The sequence below is a fragment of the Salmo salar genome, chromosome ssa14 (assembly GCF_905237065.1).
Source record: "Salmo salar chromosome ssa14, Ssal_v3.1, whole genome shotgun sequence".
Taxonomy (NCBI): Eukaryota; Metazoa; Chordata; class Actinopteri; order Salmoniformes; family Salmonidae; genus Salmo; species Salmo salar.
In genome coordinates this window covers 65,537,674-65,561,741 of record NC_059455.1, presented here as the reverse complement: position 1 = coordinate 65,561,741, position 24,068 = coordinate 65,537,674, and the positions used below count along the sequence as shown (strand labels likewise).

Below are 24,068 nucleotides of genomic sequence, written 5' to 3'. Positions count from 1 at the left end.
TTAAGAACTCCCCAGTGTGTCTTTTTAGGACAGGACACTGAGTGACTCATATGTACGCAGAGTTTCTCATCTACAATTCATAACTGTACTTGATGAAAATGTACCTTATTACTGATTGAGTTCTGTTCTCTCTCTCTCTCTGTCCATCGCTCACTCACTCTATACCTCTATCTCTCTCTCCCTCTAACTTTCTGTCTGTCTGTCTCTTTCGTTCTTTTTCCCTTTAACTCTCTATATCTATCTGTCTCATGTCTCCATACTTATTTCCCATCTATCCATCTCTTCTTTCACTCTCTCTTTCATTCATCCTGCAGTGCCACTGTCTGCTCCTAGGAACCTGAGAGTGTCGGAAGAATGGTACAACCGCTTCCGTATCACCTGGGACACGCCCCCATCCCCCACTATGGGCTATAGGGTCGTCTACAAACCCATCTCTGGTATGTACACGCACATTCAAATACATTACTACTACTGCTACAGTATTGCTATTATTACTAATATTATTACTACTACTACCATTAGTATATTACTACTACTTCTACTACTATTATTACTACTATCACTACCAATACTAGTACTACTACTACTATCAGTACTCCTACTACTACTCCTACTACTAGCTTCCCTGTGGCTTAGTTGGTAGAGCATGGTGTTTGCAACGCCAGCATGGTGTGTACAACGCCAGGGTTGTGGGTATGATTCCCACGGGGGGCCAGTACAATTTTTATTTTTTTTAAATGCATGAAATGAAATGTATACATTCACTACTGTAAGTCGCTCTGGATAAGAGCGTCTGCTAAATGACTAAAATGTAAATGTACTACTATTACTACTGCTACTATTAGTATATTACTACTACTACTATCACTACTACTATCACTGCTACTACTAGTACTACTATTACTGCTACTATCGGTACTCCTACTACTACTACTACTACTATTACTACTATTACTACTACTATTAATATTACTACTACGATGATTAGTGTATTACTACTACTTTTATTACTGCTACTATCACTACTAGTACTACTATTACTACTACTACTATCAGTACTCCTACTACTACTACTACTACTATTACTAATATTACTACTACTATCAGTACTCCTACTACTACTACTATTACTACTAGTACTACTACTAGTACTACTATTATTACTACTACTATCACTACTACTACTATTACTAATACTACTGCAACTGCTACTGCACACACACAGTGGAAAAGTGCATGAATCCTCATTCAATATATTGTGTTAACTACAAAGGATGATCTTCTAGGCCACCTACGCTTGTGATCCTATTCACATGTGATCTGTCCAATTCATCACCTTCTAAGCACAAAATTCTTATTAACAGAGAAATACCTATCATGCTATTGATAGGAGGGCAAACCGTATTGACACAAAACATGTTTAAAACTTTCCACACAATTATGTCTAAAGCTATTTTCTGACTGACAAGCCACTACACTCAACTCCACTTCACCCTTCAATACGATGTAGTATTCATGAAATTCAAGCAATCACGGACAGCTGAAAAAAAATCAATAATGTCTTAAATGCTCCTTAGACGAGAGAAGCCTACGAGTTCTGCAAGCAGTGTGCTGTAGTATGTGTGGTGGTGAATGTGAGCTGTCTCTCTCTCTCTCTCTCTCTCACACACACACACACACACACACACACACACACACACACACACACACACACACACACCCTCTCTTCTCCACAGCTCCGGGACCTGCATTGGAGACCTTTGTGGGTGAGGACGTGAACACCATGCTGATCCTGAACCTGATGAGCGGTACTGAGTACGGCGTCAGGGTCATTGCCTCCTATGCTACCGGCTCCAGCGAGACCCTCACCGGCAAGGCCAGGACATGTGAGTAGACTAGCCCCAGGTAGAATGGGACTTGAGAATGGATACTTTGCATAATAAACAGTTAATGAATCGATTATTCAACTTATTTAACTCAGCGCCTCCAGGTAGAACGGGACTCCAGAATGGACACTGTGTATACTGTAACTGCATAATTACTTACTTATCCTCTTCGTGCCTACAGAACATAACAAACCTTTATTCTAAACAGTTTAATACTTACTACAAGATCTTTGGTCACATTGACGCTCATCAGAAACAAGACAATTGACATAAAATATAGGCATTTTTAGATATTATACCACATTCGTTAGTCATCATCTTCTTTCCATGCCAATGTAAGGTTGAGTTAGACCTCTCTCTACATTTACCCAGAGTGATTAGGGTTCAGTGCCTTGCTTAAGGGCACATCAACACATTTTTCACCTATTTAGCTCAGGGATTCGAACCAGCGACCTTTCAGTTACTGGGCCAAAACTCCTAACCTCTAGGCCACCTGCCGCCCCTGTAGGTTGACTGGAACTGTCTGAGTCAGTGTGAATTATTGAGTAGCACTGCTTCACTCCATTCAGAGACTGAAGACGCCACAATGATATCAAGTGGCCCGGCAGGCGTGCCTAATGTAGTACCACTGTCAGCGACTCAGCACTGTAACAGAAATCATTGTCTTATTAGAGCTGGCAGCTCCCAGATAATCAGATTGTAGGGAGGAGTGGAGACTAGAGACTCGCATTCGTTTGCGTTAAAACTATGATATCACCTTGTGCATAATAATTAAGCAAAGCACGCTTGGGTAGCGTGTGATTTTGAAGGGCATAGATAGCAATATAGCCATCAGGATAGGGGTGTCTCTTGGGTGGAGTTTGATTCCTGACTGACATACAGTGAGCATGTTAATGAACAGGGCACTATAATAAGAGAAAATGGGGATGGCTCAATGTCATGTTTAAGATCTCCTTGTCTTACTGTTATTTTTAAATATAGTTGTGTTGTGAAAGTTTATGAATGGCTATATTTTATGTAGTATGTAACACAGTCTACCTTAAATATTATGAATTTATTCATATGCATTGTGAAATTTGCATGTTCCAAGATGTGCAGATGAGATAATTTACCAAACAGTTGTGGGTAAATTTGTTTTTGTGACTCTCAGTACAAAACATGGACATAATTTACTCCAAACTCCCCAAAACACTATATCCACCAATTTTTCACATTTGTGTTTTTTCCTCTGAAATTATTGCTTATGGGTACTTTCATGTGTATAAAATATTACTGTTCTCAGATTTTTTATGCATATATTTTAGATGTGTAGTAAAATGTTTATTTTTTTGGCAAAATGCTATATATCCATTGTTTAGCTGGATGGAATGTTCGTATCCTGTATATTTGACTGTGATACGTGGTTGTCTCACTTAGCTTGTAAGATACATTTACTTACTGTAAGTCGATCTCGATAAGAGCGTCTGTTAAATGACAACAATGTGAAATGCAAATGTTATATATACAAATCTCATATTACTGTATTGAGTTATATTATTAGTTTAAATTTTAAATATTGATGTCACAAATTTATAATTTGTAAATTTCTTTGTTAAAAATGTAGTTATTTGTTACATTTGACTCTGTAAAACATAGCTGTACTACATACTTCTCTGAGTGAGGCGGATATATAGCATTTTGCAAAAAAACTATTATTTGTCTCTCTGAAATGAAACCATCAAGTGATAGATTTTAAACGAATACATGTCTGTCATTGAACAACTCCATGCCATGATTAGATAGTGAAAAAACATACCAATCTTTTTCATATTTTCTTTAAACAATATAACCTAATTTACTAACATTTCTGAAAATGGATATGTAGCGTTTTGGAATGAAACTGTACTGTATGTCCCACTGAAATATTCAAACCCATAGCAGCACGCAATAATGAGATTAATAAATGTATGCATATATTTGCATAAATGGTTTGTACTGTTGATCGTTAGGAGTAAGATACCGGCACCATATTTCAACTCCCAAAATAACTTTTACGCAATGAAAAATACATGCGTGGGTTACGGAAGCCAAGACTCCATATGTTTAGAGTCCTACCCAAATGGAGACATATGCTGTGTGGCGATAGATGTAGCGCCTGACGGTAAATGTCTGCTCAGAATTGTTAAGGATATGCAGGGCTTGTGCTGTATCATTTTATCACTGGTGTTTTTACCGTCACTGCTCTGGTTAAAGTCAAGTCATGATGACAAGATTACAAGTCTTCCCTGTGGCTCAGTTGGTAGAGCATGGTGTTTGCAGCGCCAGCATGGTGTGTGCAACGCCAGCATGGTGTGTGCAACGCCAGGGTTGTGGGTTCGATTCCCACGGGGGGCCAGTACAAAAAAAACAACGCATGAAGTGAAATGTATGCATTCACAACTGTAAGTCGCTCTGGATAAGAGTGTCTGCTAAATGACTCAAATGTAAATACAACCCAATATGTTCCAGTACAGCATTACAGTCTACTGGATACTGATCCATAGACATGCTTTTCAGTCTTAGGCCCGTTGTGAAATGGGTTCCAGTATGATATGGTGGATCTGCCACATGCAGGACAACAACAAAGGAGTTGGCTCAAGCAGAGGCAGATCTGGCATCCATGCTCACACTATGTTTCTCCTTCAGAGGAGTGATATGGTTTCAAGTGGGATGTGGTGGATCTATTACAGTAATAATGTGCCTGTCTCTCTCTGTCACAGTGTACCTTGGAGTGACCAATCTGAACACCTACCAGGTGAGGATGACCAGCGTGTGTGCCCAGTGGGGTGCCCACCGCCACGCCACTCTGTACCGTGTGGTCATCGAGTCGCTGCTCAGTGAGTACCGAGCACCACACAAACATACACTATTATCAACTTGCCCTGTGCCTTTTGAACCAACAACAGTTTGTTTACAGTATTGAGATTACTAAAAGCAAGTAATTTGTCGTGGCAGGAAAATATCCACACCCTCTCCTTGACAGTATTTAAAATGTTTAATTTCACCTTTATTTAACCAGGTAGGCCAGTTAAGAACAAGTTCTCATTTACAACTGCGACCTGGCCAAGATAAAGCAAATCAGTGCGACAAAAACAACAACACAGAGTTACACATAAACAAACGTACAGTCAATAACACAATAGAAAAATCTATGTACAGTGTGTGCAAATGTAGAAGAGTAGGGAGGTACGGCAATAAATAGGCCATAGAGGCTAAATAATTATAATTTAGCATTAACAATGCTGTGTGCAGAGTTACACTGTACAGTACAGTATATGCAACCAAATCCACATTGGTATTCCCACACACTGACACAGCCACTCTAGTGGAAGGAGGTGATTAGCATGCGGCCACACGTCTCCATGTGGATAAGACTGTCAGCTCCCCCCTAAAATCCACATGTGATCCCAGTCAGGAATTATGCTCCTGGCAGGGAATCTCGGTCGGGACACGGAATCCTGCCAGGAGGAGGATTCACTTGTAATCCTGACAGAGATTTCACACATCCCAACAGAACTGAATAAGGAACTGGGGGATAGTCATTTGTAACAGTATTCAAATGCTATGATATACCATGTTATATTATGCTATATTATATACAGTATAAAGCATAAGATATAACATCAGTAGGACAGACTGTACAGGTTTGGTACAGGGGGTTAGTATTTGGGGTTAGAGTTTTGGTTTAGAATCATATACAGTACAGTAGGCCTACAAGGCTTTTTAAAAGGTGAGCTGATTTGACGTTTACATATCCTATAGTTAAAAAAGTGAACGATGGCTAGCCAAGTGTAAGTGGGGACAAGATATACAGTACATTCGAAACTATTCAGACCCTTTGATTTTTTTCACATTTTAAAGCCTATTTCTAAAATTGTTTAAATAGTTTGTTTCCCTCATTAATCTACACACGATACCCCATAATGACGAAGCAGAAACAGTATTTTAGAATTTTTTGCAAATGTATTAAAAATAAAAAACTGAAATCACATTTACATAAGTATTCAGACCCTTTACACAGAACTTTGTTAAAGCACCTTTGGCAGTGGTTACAGCCTCGAGTCTTCTTGAGTATGACGCTACAAGCTGTATTTGGGGAGTTTTTCCCATTCTTCTCTGTAGGTCCTCTCAAGCTCTGACAGATTGGATGGGGAGCGTTGCTGCACAGCTATTTTCAGGTCTCTCCAGAGATGTTAGATCGGGTTCAGGTCCGGGCTTTGGCTGGGCCACTCAAGGACATTCAGAGATTTGTCCCGAAGCCACTCCTGCGTTGTCTTGGCAGTGTGCTTACATCCCCACAGCATGATGCTGCCACCACCATGCTTTACCGTAGGGATGGTGCCAGGTTTCCTCCAGACATGACTTTTGGCATTCAGGCCAAAGAGTTCAATCTTGGTTTCATCAGACCAGAGATTCTTGTTTCTCATGGTCTGAGAGTCTTTAGGTGCCTTTTGGCAAGCTCCAAGCGGGCTGTCATGTGCCTTTTACTGAGGAGTGGCTTTTGGCTGGCCACTCTACGATAAAGGCCTGATTGGTGGAGTGCTGCAGAGATGGTTGACCTTCTGGAAGGTTCTCCCATCTCCACAGAGGAACTCTAGAGCTCTGTCAGAGTGACCATCAGGTTCTTGGTCACCTCCCTGACCAAGGCCCTTCTCCCCTGATAGCTCAGTTTAGCCAGGCGGCAAACTCTAGAAAGAGTCTTGGGGGTTCCAAACTTCTTCCATTTAAGAATGATGGAGGCCACTGTGTTCTTGGGGACCTTCAATGCTGCAGACATTTTTTTTGTACCCTTTCCCAGATCTGTGCCTCGACACAATCCTGTCTCAGAGCTCTACGGACATTTCCTTTGACTCATGACTTGGTTTTTGCTCTGACATGCACTGTCAACTGTGGGACCTTATACAGACAGGTATGTGCCTTTCCAAATCATGTCCCATTAATTGAATTTACCACAGGTGGACTTCAATCATGTTGTAGAAACATCTCAAGGATGATCAATGGAAACAGGATGCACCTGAGCTCAGTTTCGAGTCTCATAGCAAAGGGTCTGAATACGTATGTAAATAAGGTATTTTTGTGTTTAGTTTTAATACATTTGCCAGAAATTTCTAAAACCTGTTTTCACTTTGTCATTATGGGGTGTTGTGTGTAGATTGCTGAGGATTTTTTATTTATTTAATCAATTTTAGAATAAGGCTGTTACATAACAAATGTGGAAAATGTCAAGGGGTCTGAACACTTTCCCAAGGCACTGTACTTGTTATGCGGATGACCGTAATTGCACCACATTTTTGAAAAAGTTAGGATGAGAAAGAAAAACAATTGGGTTTCTTGTTCAACGTGCTCTGACAGGTAGTTCCAGACACTTTTGTTCCAGATTGTAGTTAACTAGATACTGAATTTGCATCGAAGCAGCACATTATTAGGCAAAACAATTATATTCAGGAAAAGATTCTAGGTGCCTTTTACCTTCTAAGTCATAATTATCACTTCACAGACGTGAGACTTCCAACCAACTGTCAGTGTGGGTGGGTGTTTGGAAGTGAAATTAAACCTGTGTCAAAGTGAGAGTTTGCTACTCAGTCAGTGCCGTAGTCCTAAATAGATATTTAAAGTTTATGAGAAGTTTTAATGCCCTCAAATTGGTCTAAATTTGCACTGAGTCCATATTGTATGCCCTTCCATAGGATTATACGAAATAAATCCTGAATTAATGAGAACCTGGCATTAATATAATTCTAGCCAATTAATGACATTCAATTAACAATTTCTCCTAATATACAGTACAGTTAGCATTTAGCGGAATTTATGCAACAGGTGGAATATTTCAGTTATAGAACATTTAAAATGTCAATGTCACATCAATGCTGTGTCGATCCAAATATGAGTATAATCTGTCAGATAGGGAAATAATGCAAGCAATTCATCAAGTTTAACACTAAGACCTAAACTTCATTATTATCATGTAGCGTTTCGCATATTGCAATTTCACAGCATTACCTTTGGGAGCTCCTGAAATATTAGATCTATCAGCCGGCATTAGGCCCAAATTAGGATTTATGATGGCTAGATAAATATATAATTACCCAAAGAAAATATCACCTCGGTGTATGTGGGAAAATGGCTTGAATTGAGGCCTTAAGGGGAACGTTCCAGAATAAAAATTATGGGGTGAGAAATGAGCCCGCCACCTATACAGGAGACCTAATAATGAGATTCTATTCAGATTAAGGCCACCGCTTGGGTTGCCAGATATTTGAATAACCCCCACAGTTTGTGTAAGAGGCACAGGTCTTGATACATGTTTAAGACACAGCTTTAGCATGTTCAATAGGTGCTAATACTGTGTGCATATTCAGCTCTGTGCTTTTTAATGACTTAATACAATGTTAGACACAGTAGTCATTGGAAATGACTTTATAGGATGTGTTTGAAATGAGGCTGTTACTTTGTCAGAATCTCCCCACCTTCAAGTTCTATGTATTACTCGGCTACATTGTCAGTGATTACAAAATATGCCAACTGTACCCTGGTATCATCTGTCATCTGGCTGTAATAATACTAGTCCTCCAATTCAGAAGATGCTTCACTTGTGTCACACTCAGATATTGATATTTACTTGATGCTTAAAGGGATACTTCGGGATTTTGGCAGTGAGGCCCTTTATCTACAGTGCATTCTGAAAGTATTCAGACCCCTTCTCTTTTTCCACATTTTGTTACGTTGCAGCCTTATTCTAAACTGGATTAAATAAAATACAAAATCTCATCGATTTACACACAATACCCCATAATGACAAAGGGCAAACAGGTTTTAATTTTTTTATGTACATGAATAGATTTTTTTTTTACTGAAATTATTTACATATTTATTCAGACCATTTGCTATGAGACTCGAAATTGAGCTCAGGTGTATCATGTTTCCATCATTGAGATGTTTCTACAACTTGATTGGATCATTCTTAAATGGAAGAAGTTTGGAACCACCAAGACTCTTCCTAGAGCTGACCGCCTGGCCAAACTGAGCAATCGGGGGAGAAGGACCTTGGTCAGAGAGGTTAAATGCGGTGGTTCGCGCGTTTAGTTTTGCTCAAATACTGCCATCTATCCACGGTTTCTGGTTAGGGTAGGTTTTAATAGTCACAGTGGGTACAACTGATTTGCCGAAAGGAGGTCGGGGGAGGGCCTTGTAGGCATCCCGGAAGTTTGAGTAACAGTGGTCGAGTGTTGTGGCAGCGCGAGTACCACAGTCGATATGTTGATAGAACTTCGGCAGCCTTTTTCTCAAATTTGCTTTGTTAAAATCCCCAGCTACAGTAAATGCAGCCTCAGGTTATGTGTTTTCCAGTTTGCATAAAGTCCAGTGGAGTTCTTTGAGGGCTGTCGTGGTATCAGCTTGAGGGGTGATATACACGGACGTAACTATAACCAAAGATAATACGGTGATAATACGGTCCGCATTTGCTTGTGAGGTATGTTATCACAATTACACCATGAGTCGTTAATCATGAAACATACACCCCCGCCCTTCAGACAGTATATCCCGAAAGAGCCATGTTTCCATGAAGCAGAGTATGTTACAATCCCTGATGTCTCTCCCTCGCCCTGAGCTCATCAACTTTATTATCCAGAGACTGAACATTAGCGAGTAATATACTCGGAAGCGGTGGGTGGTGTGTGCACCTCCTAAATCGGACTAGAAGACCACTTCAAGTACCTCTCCTCCGCCGGCATCATTTTGGGTCGGCTTCTGGAATCAGTTCAATTGCCCTGGGGGTGCAAACAAAGGATCCGCTTCGGGAAAGTTGTATTCCTGGTCGTAATGCTGGTAGTGCTGGTGAGTTACCATCGCGCTGATATCCAATAGTTCTTCCCGGCTGTATGAAATAACACAAAACATTTTCCTGGCTAACAATGTAAGAAATAATACATAAAAAAAAAAAATACTGCAAAGTTTCCTAAGAGTAAGAAGCGAGGAAGCCCTCTCTGTCGGCGCCATCTTAGATACCCAAGAAGACTCGAGGCTGTAATCGCTGCCTACATTTTTATTTGCAAAATTAAAAAAAAACCTGTATTTGCTTTGTAATTATGGGGTAATGTGTGTAGATTGATGAGAAAAAAACAACAATTTAATCCGTTTTAGAATAAGGCTGTAATATAACAAAATTTAGAAAAAAGTCAAGGGGTCTGAATACTTTCCGAATGCACTGTCAGATGTTATGTTTCTGTGTCCAGTATGAAGGAAGTTAGAGGTAGTTTTCCGAGCCAATGCTAACTAGCGTTAGTGCAATGACTGAAATGTCTATGTGTATCTACTAGCTTGCTTTGCTAGATACCCCATAGACTTCTATTAATTTTGTTAACGCTATTTAGCATTGGCTCGCGAAACTATGTCTAACTTCCTTCATACTGGACACAGAGACATACATTTTTTTATCCACGAGTTCATCTGACTCTGGGGAAATAGATAAAGGGCCTCTGCCAAAATCCCGGAGTATCCCTTTAAAGAAATATGGTAGACCCAAACCCTGGAAGCGAGTTTGTACCATAGAATGTGGACATCTTTGAATTGGAATTCTAAGAATTGGAATTCATTACATACATTTCTATGGTGAACATGCTCCTGCTGATGACAACAGCATTGATTGTGATGGTAACTAGTGGTAAACTATGTACAGTATGTGATGGTAATTCTGTCTTCATTTTAGATGGATATAAGCAGGAGGCAAGGCTGGGAGGAGGAACCACCCGGCACTGCTTCAATGACCTGACAGCTAACACGCAGTACAAGATCAGTGTGTACGCCCAACTCCAGGACACAGAGGGACCTGCAGTCTCCACCACAGAGAAGACCTGTAGGTGTCCTCCTTAACAGCTGCTTAGTGTACACTCTACGATAGCCCTACAACCGACTTGCTACTATTCTCAGAAAGGTTTCTTACAATATTGTGACAATGTTGTGACAACATAAGTTCCAACATCACCACTGTAAAGACCTGTCGCTGTCACCCAGCCTCAACATTCTAGCTTAGGGGTTGGCAACAGGCCGCTCGCGGGCCATAACCGGCACCCAAAATATATTTTGGCCCTCCAAAGTTTTTAGTAAAAAATATTTGACTGTAAAATCACCAGCTAAAAATGTGTTTAATTTACGAAATCTATTCCTAAGTATCCCCACAGTCGGGCTTGGTTCCTTGTTTCTTGTCAATCATTGGCTTATTGGTGATACTTACAGTCAACCCCTAGTGATGTAACTGCCTACGTCAACACCTTCTACTCATGAGACTAAGCCCATGCATATACAGTTATACGAACTTGCAGGAGAAAACAATAGTTCAGTGTTTTCTAAGGGCTCAGCAGTAGTTTTCCATTAACGTGTGGCTTACAGTGGTATGTCTTACTTGTCTCTTATCTATTTACTCCCCTGCAGGGGTCTGTGTCTATCTCTTTTAGCCTTGAGGCGCTTTCTCACAGACACCCAGTTTTGACCGCAATGGCTCACACATCTGCTCAGACCGTTTCAATAAGAGGCAAAGACTAGAAAAGAACTGTGGAAGAGTATTAAACCTTATATTGCTAATCTATAGTCCAGGACCCTATAAATGTAGTGGGGGAGGGTCTTATAGCCCTTCCCCTTCTATTAATACAACATAAGCATAATCAATTATTATAATACATAAATCATTTGGTGCAGCCCCTATCATGACCCCAAGGTGACCCCCATCACCACAAATAAAAAAATAGACGTATGTGATCGTGTCTCAGTGTAATCTAGGTATGAAATTATTGTTATTTTGAAATACAATCTCTTTTAGGGCTTAGTTGTGGTCAATTTGCAGTATACAAATGATTAGAATTATGTTCCGTCCCTCTGACCATTCTTTCCGACAGAAAACGACCAGTGTCTGAATCTAGTTGCCTACCCCTGGTCTAGCTGCTTAGTATTCTTTACTCTACTTGCGACATACAGTGCTACTACAACCAATTTGCTACATACTATTCTCACAGCATAGTTACAGCATTGTCACAATGTTGTGACAACATTAGTTACAACATGAGTCCACAGGGAGCTGATAAGAAGCCTAAGAACAATTTACACATTTCTCAACATGGACAAAACACTGAGAACATACTTGTACTAAAAATGATTCAATCTACACTGTAGCAACATTCTTAGAACATTATCCAAACCAAACATACAGCCGCATGATTTACAGACAATCACAACATTTTCACAACATTATTAGCCTCCTGGGAGGCACTTGAATGCCTCCCTGCACTGTCGGAACTAGAAGCACAAGCATTTCGCTACACTCGCATTAACATCTGCTAACCATGTGTATTTCACCAATAACATTTGATTTGATTAGGAATGAATTGTGATTGGTTCTGTGGCCAACTCACAACAGTAATCAAGGCACTCTCTCCAACCAACCAGGCATTTGTTTGCATTGAGTTGATTTACGTTGAGTTTAGACATCGATTTATAGCTTTGTTTTGATACAAATTACAGCTTAAAGGCCTTTTTAAATTGTCCTGCGTTTCCCCAGGCTGCCATCAAAAGTAATTCCCAGTTTGAGGTAGACTTTACCGCCGTAGTAATTCAGCTATGTGGTTTTCAGCAGGGTTTCTGAGCTAGAAAAAAACGGTACAATTCATTTCAATTTGACTGCCGCTGTTGGTAGTGATCAAGCTAGAAAATTACATAGGTAACTTAATCATAAACTCAGCATGCTGCTAAGCATAAGCTACCATCTCGGATTCGCTCTCTTAATTCCTTCTGATTCTTCTATCATCCGACTGATTATATATATTATGTTTGATGGTGGTATCAATGAGGTATCTTCTGTGTTTTTACTATAAATGAAAGCCTCACCAAGCATGTTTGCCAGGTGAGGTGACATAGACATGTAATAAGGATGTTATAATGATTTGTGTGTGTCTTATGTCATTGCTTTCATGCAGTCCCTGTTCCCACCCTGGCACCCACCAGACCACCCACTACGACCGCTCCTCCCAGTATACCCTCAGTCAAGGAAGGTAAGACAAAAGGCCTGTTGTTAACAAATACCTGTGGGTCCAATTGTGGTGCACTCTTCTAATAAGAGGGTATTTCAATTACATTTACATTTACGTCATTTAGCAGACGCTCTGCTATAGTGCTTTTGGCTTGGTCTCAAAGCACTTCATGTACCTAAATGGGGTAAAGGGAACTCATACTGTCCACCACCACTGTAAATATCTACCTGGGTGGTGTATTGTAGCCATTTTGCACCCGAATGCTCACAAGTCACCAGGCATTGGCGAACATATACTGTAGAGATATCCCCTATGGTAGATTATCTACACATGTATTTGTGTGCAACTCACTTTGAGTGGCATTAACCTCAAGGAAATTCGAAGGGCTTTGGCTTCCAGGCAATGCCCCCAATGGAATAACTAGCACTAGCGCAGTCAGGACCAAAGATATTAAAGGTAAATCAGAGATCCCTCAGAACAGGCAGTTACCATGGAAATCACTCTGTCAAGTTGCTGGGTCAATTTTCAACCGGTCCCTGACTGACATTCAAACCTCAAATGACTCCTGACACAAATTTGTGAATCTAATACAAGTTCATATACGCAGTGTCTATTGCAGTCATGACTGCAGACGTCTGAAATGATAGTAAAGCTGTTTAATGTGCTTCTGGAATAATCACAAATCTTTTCAGACTTCTAAAAATGGTCCCATTATGAGCTTTTGATTCTGAGATAATACTGTAAGCCGGAACTTGTGTTACAGTCTTGTATCAAGTCAGAATATTTCAGAGTTTACAATTCTCCAATGAACACATGCAACATAATATTATCTGAAGATATAACATGTAGAAAATATGTAAAAGTTTAACTTTATTTGCTGTTTTTGAGAACAATAATCTTAGCAGTTTCCTTTCTTCCTACACAGTTTTCTGGGATGAGTTTTGTAAAAGTTAATTGAAAACTCACTCCCCTCTCTGTTGGAACTCAGACTAAGTCTATTTTCAAACCTGTAATTCGTATTGTTTAATTATTGTTATTGTTGGCCTAGGAAATATCAACAAATGCAACTTTTAGTTCACTTAGCATCCCACATACTAGCAACTTGGTTATTATCTTTATCAGAGCAGAACAGAACAGAAAATGAAAGCAAACAACAGGAACTTAGGTGTTATACTGGTCAATCTGACCCTGGCTGGCCCTGGTATGAGAGAGGGAAGTTGTTGAGATAATTGCCAATCATCACAGCTCCTCTCTCGTAACCTGTGGAGAAAGAGAACGCTCTCTCCACTGTCCATTGTGATTCTTCCACTGCTGCCTGCTGAGGCTAGTGTCCGTTTGTATTACCTCTATATATGCTGTCTATCAGAACTCTTATTGTTTGCATTGAATTTAAATTGCTCTTGAAAAGAGCATGTTCTAATTGGCTTGGAAATGTTAATGTCCTTTTCTGTCTCCCTCTGTCTCTTTCTCTGTTTGTGTACTACTTTCTCTCACTCTTCCAATCTCTACCCTCTTCTCCTTTTCTCACTCCTCATCCCTCTCCCCTTTTTCCTCATCTCAACATTCTTCCTCCTCCCTGCGCCTACTTTTATGTACTTCTCTCTTTCTCTCTCCTCTCTCTCCCTTTTTCTCTCCTGACAGTTTGCAAGGCGGCCAAGGCAGACCTGGCATTCCTAGTGGACGGCTCCTGGAGCATCGGGGATGACAACTTCCTGAAAATCATCCGCTTCCTGTACAGCACCACAGGAGCCCTCGACATCATTGGACCAGATGGCACTCAGGTAAAGATTGACTAGACCAACCAATGGTCCTGTGGCCAGCTAGCACTTACAGATGTAGGATCTTAACTGGATCACCCTGTTGCAGGATAACTTTCCATCAATCCAGGAAATATAAAACTTGTAGTGTATTTGAGGTTTTAAAAGGCTTCTGAAGTTTGACATTTCAGACTTTATTTTCCCTTGTGACATTTTTTTATCAATCTCTACAAAAATGTTCATTAATTATAATCCACATAATAGTTCCTATTTCCTGTTGCTGCCGGATTATTTTCCTGCTGTACCAAACTGGCTCAAATTACGATCCTACGTCTGTACAGTACTGTACTTTATCTTGGAAGTGATATACTCAAATAAATTGTCATAAATGGTCTTGGAACACCTATGTTTGACTATGTGTCACATGTGCTTTTATGAACAATACATTTATGCCGTCCATTATTAGTCCACTCATTTACTACCCCCCCCCCACACACACACACACACAAAACTCTGAAATGCCACATTTTCAATTGAACTCAAAATATCTTTCTCCCGTCAGGTGGCCATTGTCCAGTTCAGTGACGATGCCAGAACCGAGTTCAAACTCAACTCGTATGACGACAAGGAGAGGCTGCTGGAGGCCATTAACCGAATCTCCTATAAGGGAGGGAACACCAAGACAGGCAAGTGGACAACGGGCCTTATTCACTATATTAAAAACAATGTTTTGACCATCAAGGCAAACCTTTGTCAAACCTTATTCACTCTCTACCAATGTAGAGTTTTCATACTATTACTCTGAAGCATACATTAAAGGGAAATTAAAAAAATGTTCTACTTCATATTCAACATCTCCAGCACCACCCCAACATCAACATATGTGAAAATGCCACGTTTCTATGTTTTGTAGTAAAAAAAATCGAGGAAGATAAGTGTTTCCAATGACATCATCAACCAATTAGTAAACGATTAGTAGGTAATTAGTAGTACATGCCTACTCACAATTGGTCAAAATCACACGATGCACACCGATGAAGTCATTGGAAACACTTATCTTCCTTTTTACTACAAAACATACAAATGCACCATTCTGACATATGTTGATGTTGGGGTGGTGCTGGAGATGATGAATATGAAGTACAAATATTTTGGAGTTTCCCTTTAAGTTCCTTTTTATTACATTTTTTTATGTCTAAATGGACTACCATAACAGTAAATTAACAGGATGACTGAATCCGATCGAGACAGCTGTAGATGCCAGATGAACAGAAATTCCCTTTATTGACTTTCCTTTTGTAACCTGCTGAAAAATAATCAGTCATTGTAATCAAGCAGGCCAGAGTAATCAAGCCCAGCTTCCGAAGAACAGTGAGATGCTGTCATTAATCAGTGGATCCCCAAGGGGAGCGATAATGCATTCATCTAACAATGTATTTTTTTTCTCCAAACGGGTGCAACGAAGAAGTCCACTTGGTAATGCTAATTGTTGCATTGTGTTCTCCTTTGAATATGCTGTATTTGTGTGTAATGTGTATTGTTGCAGGTGGGGTGGGAATAATAACGAAGAAAATGTGTTGTTGCTGAATATTTTTGCAGTGATAACCCAACACCATGATCCTCTACCAAGGAACCTGGCAAAATCCTGCTGTCGATATCGCTTTGAGTGTAACTCCTTTCTTTATCTTCCCCTCCTTTCCTCCCTCTCTCTTTCTGTCCCTCCATCCCACCCTCTAATTCTCTTACTGTAGGGCTAGCCATCCGGCATGTGAAAGACACCATCTTCACAGTGGGAGGAGGTATCCGGAGGGGCATCCCCAAAGTACTGGTGGTGTTGACTGACGGGCGCTCTCAGGACGATGTCAACAAGGTCTCCAAAGAGATGCAGATGGAAGGTGAGGCACATGATGCAATAATTTAATTTAATAGAATGCGGTTCATGAAAAGAACATTCTACAACACAAAAAAAGTATCTGTATATGTTAATCCAACAAAATGTTATAGTTAGGCATGCACATGACACACTATTGGCAATACTGTATGCTTGCCTTTTTCACAGGGTACATTGTTTTTGCCATTGGTTTTGCGGATGCGGACTACGGGGAGCTGGTGAGCATCGCCAGCAAGCCCAGCGAGAGACACGTTTTCTTTGTGGATGATTTAGACGCCTTCAAGAAAATTGAGGAAAAGCTGGTCACTTTTGTTTGTGAGGCTGCCACTGCCAGTGAGTCCTACAGGAGCACAATCTAAATCTGTTATTTAAAAAACAGGGGGCATATTATTGTGTGTATTGTTATCCATGCAGTGACATAAATGTTTTGTCTTTCAGCTTGTCCTTCGTTGGCGATGAGTGGCAGTACCTTGCCAGGTTAGAGACTGGAGCATACTTACTTATTCATGTGTCCTGGCACACAGGGCACAGTCAAGACCTCTCTACTCTCAGACCCCAGTATAACCTTTATGCACAAAATCACTGTAAACTGGACAGGTACAGTACAGTTGACTCCTGCTAAGTGCACATCAGATAAGTGCAAACTCTGGACTTAAGACTATGTAAAATGGCATCTTTCCGAGTGCACATGTAAGTCAGAATATCTTTAATGATAAGAAGTAGAAGCTCAGTATTGAGAAGTCATGATTAAAACAGAGCCAGTCACAATTAAAAAACAGATTATTTTTACTTGTCAGTAGTACTGTGCATGGACATGTCTGCTTTTAAACCAACTCATGGTTGTTTATGTTGTGGCTGCAGGTTTCAGGATGATGGAGATGTTTGGCCTGGTGGAGGGTATGTATGGACATTTATCAGGAGTGTCCATGGAGCCTGGCACCTTCAACAGCTTCCCCTGCTTCCGCCTGCACAACAACTCCCTCCTCACCCAGCCCACCAAGTATGGACACTAGCATCTTAACTAAAAGGCATAACAGTACATTTTTGCCTTCTATCAATCATGTAGAATTTAGTAGACACTCTTGTCCAAAGCGACAAAACGTCAGTGAGTACAATGAGCATGATCTACTCTATGACACCGGTAAGTATTGGCACCACTTACCCAATGATAACATAAAAAACACCTTACAACATACAACATACTCTACTCCCGTTAATTGAATCCTCTTTTCCTGTCACTTGGCCTGAAATGCTGTTATTACAATGAAGAGGTGGTGATAATGACAGACAGCTAGCCTCACCTAGTGTATTTCCTCTCCTTCATCTGCAACAATCCCACATCGCAGAAAACATAGTCATTTTGTGTCTCATTCTCAAATTATAACGCCGCAAATGTGGTACATGTACAGTATGAAGAAACAATAGCTTCCTGCTCCTTACCTCTTTTTAGAATTGGATGACACTATTGAAAGAATTGAACTGGCAAGTTGAAACAGCTTTTGAAATGGTGTTTGATAGCAGTTGAACTCTGTGAAGGTGCTACAACAAAAGCCACTGTATGTTCAGACTAGAGCCTATTGTTCTGGAAACTTTCCACCCCAGGTTTATCCACCCCGAGGGTTTGCCCTCCGATTACACCATCACAATGCTGTTCCGCCTGCTGCCTGAAACGCCCAAGGAGCCCTTTGCATTGTGGGAGATCCTCAACAAGGACAACGAGCCCCTGGTGGGCGTCATCCTGGACAGTGAGTAGAATGCCGGGGGACGGGCTGGGACTTAGCTGGGACCGTGTGTCAAGTTCCTATTGTTTGGTTGCTGTCATAAAATAGGCAAAGCAATGGACATTTCGCCAGGTGTCTTTGCTCATTTATCAATTGTGAGCAGCACAATGATTTGTGTGTAAATCATTCGTATGTTGAAACATTTTCTCAATGTACAGTAGGCTACATGTCTACTAAACCGTCCATGCCTCCTCTATTTGAAACGAGAACATTCCTTACTATTTTCGAGTTTGTACTGAATATGTTATGAAACTGCAGAAAGTTAGGCAAATGTTCTCTTTCCAACGCTAGATGGTGGCAAGACCCTCACCTTCTTCAACCATGACTATAAAGGACAGTTTCAGACTGTGACCTTCGAGGGACCTGAGATCAAGAAGCTCTTCTACGGCAGTTTCCACAAGGTCAAAGTTCAAAAACACTCTTTGTTATCTCACTTCCTCAGTGCAACGCTGCTGCAACATCACCCTAACACCTCAGGGAATGTCCTGCTTCCTGGCTATCAGCCAGCTTGTTGAGTGATGTTAAGTTACTCTTGTCTGGCTATCATTGGAGCTTACAATACCTTTGCCCTGAGACATGGCTGTAGACTCCTATGTTATCAGGGCTAACAATACCTTAGGCCTGAGACATGCCTGTAGACTCCTACGTTCTAACAATACCTTTGCCCACATCCATGGCCTGCTGCTTAAGTGAATGAGGATATGTTTTTTCTTTTCACTGGCACAGTATTCAACCACTTTCCAATGTCATAATCATCCTCTTCCTATTGATGCCAAAACTTTGCTTGGCAACTTACATTATCATCCATGAGTGAGATGTAGCACCTGAGACTAACACCTACCTTTTTTGATGCAGTTTTTAAATCACTTATGTTTTTTAAATCACATGACTATTCAAATAGTTTCAACTTTTTTGCTGCACAATAATAATATAATATTCCATTTAGCAGATGCTTTTATTCATGCATTTATTTATTTATTTCACCTTTATTTAACCAGGTAGGCAAGTTGAGAACAAGTTCTCATTTACAATTGCGACCTGGCCAAGATAAAGCAAAGCAGTTCGACAACATACAAAAACACAGAGTTACACATGGAGTAAAACAACATACAATCAATGATGCAGTAGAATAAATAAAAAAATAATAAAAAAAATAAGACTATATACAATGTGAGCAAATGATGTGAGATAAGGGAGGTAAAGGCAAAAAAATGCCATGGTGGCAAAGTAAATAAAGTATAGCAAGAAAAACACTGGAATGGTAGATTTGTAGTTTGAAGAAAGTTCAAAGATAAAATATAAATAATATGGTGCAAAGGAGCAAAATAAATAAAATAAATAAATACAGTAGGGGAAGAGGTAGTAGTTTGGGCTAAATTATAGATGGGCTATGTACAGGTGCAGTGATCTGTGAGCTGCTCTGACAGCTGGTGCTTAAAGCTAGTGAGGGAGATAAGTGTTTCCAGTTTCAGAGATTTTTGTAGTTCGTTCCAGTCATTGGCAGCAGAGAACTGGAAGGAGAGACGACCAAAGGAGGAGTTGGCTTTAGGGGTGGCCCCAGTGGGAATTGAACCCACAACCGTTAGTGTTGCATGCACCATGCTCTACCAACTGAGCCACACAGGACCACTAAACAGTATGTAGCTGTAGCATTAATATATAGTGTGGGTAGTACTGTGCCTTTATGATGTTCACAAGAAATGGCCATCATATTTCACTTGCTATCTGCTGAAATAAAATAAAATATTTAAAAAAATGCTAACCATGTGGAATGAAGCTGGCACCCGAAATATTGCCAGGATAATGTATGCAAATTTGAATCATAGCCACTTTGGAACAAACTAAACTATGCAGGGAGGAGGAAATTGATGTGACTGAAAGTGACTATGGCCTGGATTCATGTAACCCACTGTTGCCTTTTTCCTCAGCAAATTATCACCAGTGATTACTGCAATTCTTTCCCCTGCCAATCCATAAGTATTCTCATGTGTCATCTTGTCAGCACTTCGCCCACCAGGCTTGGTGATAATGTGGTAACATTTTAGATTCCCTCTCAAGAAGACTTGACTAATGGTTAGATACTTCTCTGACTCCTTGCATTGCAGTAGGTGTTTTTTTTTTTAAGACGTCAAATTCAAATGATTCATCGGTAATCTGTTTTTGTCGAAAAAAAGGGGTAAATACAAAGGAAATGCTACAGTTCCATCCTTATCAGCACTTTAGCATAGTAATGCACCAATGTCAAACAAAGCTGAAAGTGCTGTTTCATAAAGACACACGTTTACAGTTGATATTCAGGTATGAATAGATATTTGCTAGAGTAATGTCTTGAAATTCCACCGTGAGACATCCCATTTCCAATGAAGCATACAGTAGAAGCTTGACGTGTCAAAGGTAGAAAAACGTCTGAAATCCCCAGACTTCAAAACCGACTCTTTTTTTTTCGGGTGACTAGTGGAATGCTCGCGCAGAAATCTGTCCTAATTTTACAGCCTGTGTCTCTTTGAACCTCTGTCTGTTTTTTGAAACCGTAACTCTTTAATGCTCCCCAGTGATTTATTGAGACGCGCACATAAGATGTTTCAATCGCACTGTGTCTGTGTTCCAAACAGACCAGTGTTCAAATACTATAATAATTTAGCTGTGTTTAGGATTGAGCTTGCCTGGCGCCATGGAACCAATAGAATAGCTGCAAAAGTGTAAACCCTGCCGAACTGGCACTCCAGGCAGGCTTTGGCAAATGCTCAAAGTTAAAATAGTATTTGAACCCAGGTCTGGTTCTTCGTTTTCCCTGTAGCTGCACGTGGCTATTAGCAAGACCAGCGCCAAGGCTGTCATCGACTGTAAGCTAGTGGGGGAGAAGGACATCACCGCAGCGGGCAACATCACCACGGATGGCCTGGAGGTGCTGGGACGCATGGTGCGCTCCAGGGGGAAGAAGGACAGCTCTGCACCGGTAAGCCCTATAGTCAGACACTGTGACAGATAGATCAGAGAGGGTATACAAGGAGACGTTTTGATATCAGTGTAGAATTACTAGAATATACTGTAGTTCTAAGGACATCCCCATTCAATATCCATGTCAATATTCCATAATTAGATTTCTATGCATTTTTAACCCCTTGATTCGCCTTATTTTATGTGCAGTCGGGCTGAATTCTAACGTGCAGTATGATGCTTAGTGTCATGGAGTATTCAATAGAGTGGTGATAAACTACCTATGACCTAGGTTATGAATTCTTATAACAGCATCAAGACAGAGTTTGAATGAAGTATAATCACATCAGCACTTCAAGATCCATTTTCCACTAAATAGAAACAAGTCATAGAAACAACTGTACTTTTAACTTCTATGGGCTAGATGGGACGCTGCGGGACACAGCCAGTGAAATATCAGGGCGGAAAATTCAAAAACAACAAAATGTCATAATTCAGCTTTCTCAAACATACAACTATTTTACACCATTTTAAAGATAAACTTCTTGTTAATCTAACCACATTGTCCGATTTCAAAAAGGCTTTACAGCGAAAGCAAAACATTAGATTATGTTAGGAGAGTACATAGACAAAAATAATCACACAGCCATTTTCCAAGCAAGGACATGTGTCAATAAAACCCAAAACACAGCTAAATGAAGCACTAACCTTTGACGATCTTCATCAGATGACACTCCTAGGACATTATGTTACACAATACATGTATGTTTTGTTCGATAAAGTTCATATTTATATCCAAAAAACAACATTTTACATTGGCGCGTGATGTTCAGAAAATGTATTCCCACCAAAACATCCGGTGAATGTGCACATCAATTTACAAAAATACTCATCATAAACGTTGACAAAATATATAACAATTATTTTAAGAATTATAGATAGACTACCCCTGGATGCAACCGCTGTGTCAGATTTTAAAATAGCTTTACGGAGAAAGCACATATTCTGAGTACATAGCTCAGCCATCACGGTGAGCTATTCAGACACCCACCAAGTTCGAGGCAACCTAAACTCACAATTAGTATTAGAAATATGCTCTTACCTTTGCTGATCTTCGTCAGAATGCACTCCCAGGACTGCTACTTCCACAAGAGATGTTGTTTTTCTTCGAAATAATCCATATTTATGTACAAATACCTCCGTTTTGTTCGTGCGTACAGATCACTTATCCAAAGGCATAACGCGCGAGTGCGGAACGAGAGACGAAAAGTCAAAATGTTCCATTACTGTACTTAGAAGCATGTCAAACGCTGTTTAAAATCAATCTTTATGCTATTTTTAATGTAAAATTGCGATAATATTCCAACCGGACAATAGCATATTCATTCAAGAAGAAAAAGAAGGAACGGCGTACTCGCGTGACCGCGCATATCCAATCCCTTTGTTGCCAGGCAGACCACTCAGTGAATGAGCTCCTATACTCTGCCCAGTGACAGGAAAATGATCAAACCACTTTCTGAAGGCTTTAGACAGCCAATGGAAGCCTTAGGAAGTGCAACGTCCCCCACAGACACTGTAGTTTCGATAGAGAATCAAAAGAAGAACTACAATTCTCAGACTTTCCACTTCCTGCATGAATTATTCTCAGGTTTTTGCCTGCCATATGAGTTCTGTTATACTCACAGACACCATTCAAACAGTTTTAGAAACTTCAGAGTGTTTTCTATCCAAATCTACTAATAATATGCATATTCTCGTTTCTGGGCCAGAGTAGTAACCTGTTTAAATTGGGTACGTTTTTCATCCGGCCGTGAAAATACTGCCCCCTAGCCCAGACAGGTTAATATCCAATCTCCCAGTTCCATAAATAGCCCAGATATCCTCATGCTGGAATAGCAGTGAGATGTACTCTCTGATAGGCTTGATCATTTTCTTTCTTTGACAAAAACTCTTCACACTTTTCTTTCAAATTGACCCCTTTCAGCACAGGAGGAGAAAACAGAGCAATCTGTTTGGAGAGACCAATTATTGATAGATTCTTCCTCCTCAATAAGAGATGTGCAACAATTCTGTTAGCAATGCGTAGTACTGAATAATTATCATACTTTCTCTCAGGTCTTATTTAGGAGATTCACAGCTTGCTGCTTGTTCTATCAGCGACTATTAGTCAAGTAACACAACATGTTTGTAGTGAATGTAAAAAAAGATGTGCGTGTGTTTGTTGCTCTTTTTGTCCTCAGTTTCAACTGCAGTCCTTTGACATCGTCTGCAGCACGTCCTGGGCCAGCCGAGACAAGTGCTGTGAGCTTCCTGGTTTGGTGAGTTCACGCCTCACTACTGATCTCATCTACTGACTGACGTGGGATGACCTTAACCTTTGTTGTAATGTGTAGTAGGATGTCGTAGGATCGTGTCATAGATGTCATATTGTGTCATCTTGTTATTGTGTTGTCATGCGGTCATTATTCTATTATTTGTTTCAGTATTATCGTCATTATCATTATGCTTTGGTCGTTATCATAATCATTAGATCATTGTACTCTTGTGTTGCATGTATTGTCATGTGGTCATACAGTCATGTTATTGTGGTATTTGTCTCATCTCTAAGAGGAAGGAGGAGGACTGTCCTGCCATGCCCCGTGCCTGCACCTGCAGCCAGGAAAGCAAAGGTCCCCCTGGCCCCACTGGACCCCCTGTGAGGACCCTCCTTCTCTCCTTAATCAGTATCATGTGTTACTGACAGTTGTTGTTAAGCTAGGAATTAATTCATTGCATTCAGT

The 24,068-nt window shown here is 40.3% G+C and overlaps 1 protein-coding gene across 3 annotated transcripts in view; it reads left to right on the top strand.

Moving 5' to 3' along the window:
* LOC106569929 (collagen alpha-1(XIV) chain) overlaps window positions 1-24,068 on the top strand; it is a 91,047-nt gene that overhangs the window by 41,507 nt on the left and 25,472 nt on the right. For all 3 annotated transcript variants that reach the window (XM_014141684.2, XM_014141686.2, XM_014141687.2), the window contains 16 exons: window positions 315-437; window positions 1,737-1,886; window positions 4,625-4,741; window positions 10,612-10,758; window positions 12,869-12,943; window positions 14,564-14,703; window positions 15,242-15,365; window positions 16,431-16,574; window positions 16,739-16,903; window positions 17,009-17,047; window positions 17,432-17,570; window positions 18,173-18,315; window positions 18,643-18,752; window positions 21,149-21,307; window positions 23,529-23,606; window positions 23,897-23,983. In XM_014141684.2, coding sequence (XP_013997159.2) covers window positions 315-437; window positions 1,737-1,886; window positions 4,625-4,741; window positions 10,612-10,758; window positions 12,869-12,943; window positions 14,564-14,703; window positions 15,242-15,365; window positions 16,431-16,574; window positions 16,739-16,903; window positions 17,009-17,047; window positions 17,432-17,570; window positions 18,173-18,315; window positions 18,643-18,752; window positions 21,149-21,307; window positions 23,529-23,606; window positions 23,897-23,983 — 1,940 coding nt within the window. The remainder of the gene's footprint in view (window positions 1-314; window positions 438-1,736; window positions 1,887-4,624; window positions 4,742-10,611; window positions 10,759-12,868; window positions 12,944-14,563; window positions 14,704-15,241; window positions 15,366-16,430; window positions 16,575-16,738; window positions 16,904-17,008; window positions 17,048-17,431; window positions 17,571-18,172; window positions 18,316-18,642; window positions 18,753-21,148; window positions 21,308-23,528; window positions 23,607-23,896; window positions 23,984-24,068) is intronic.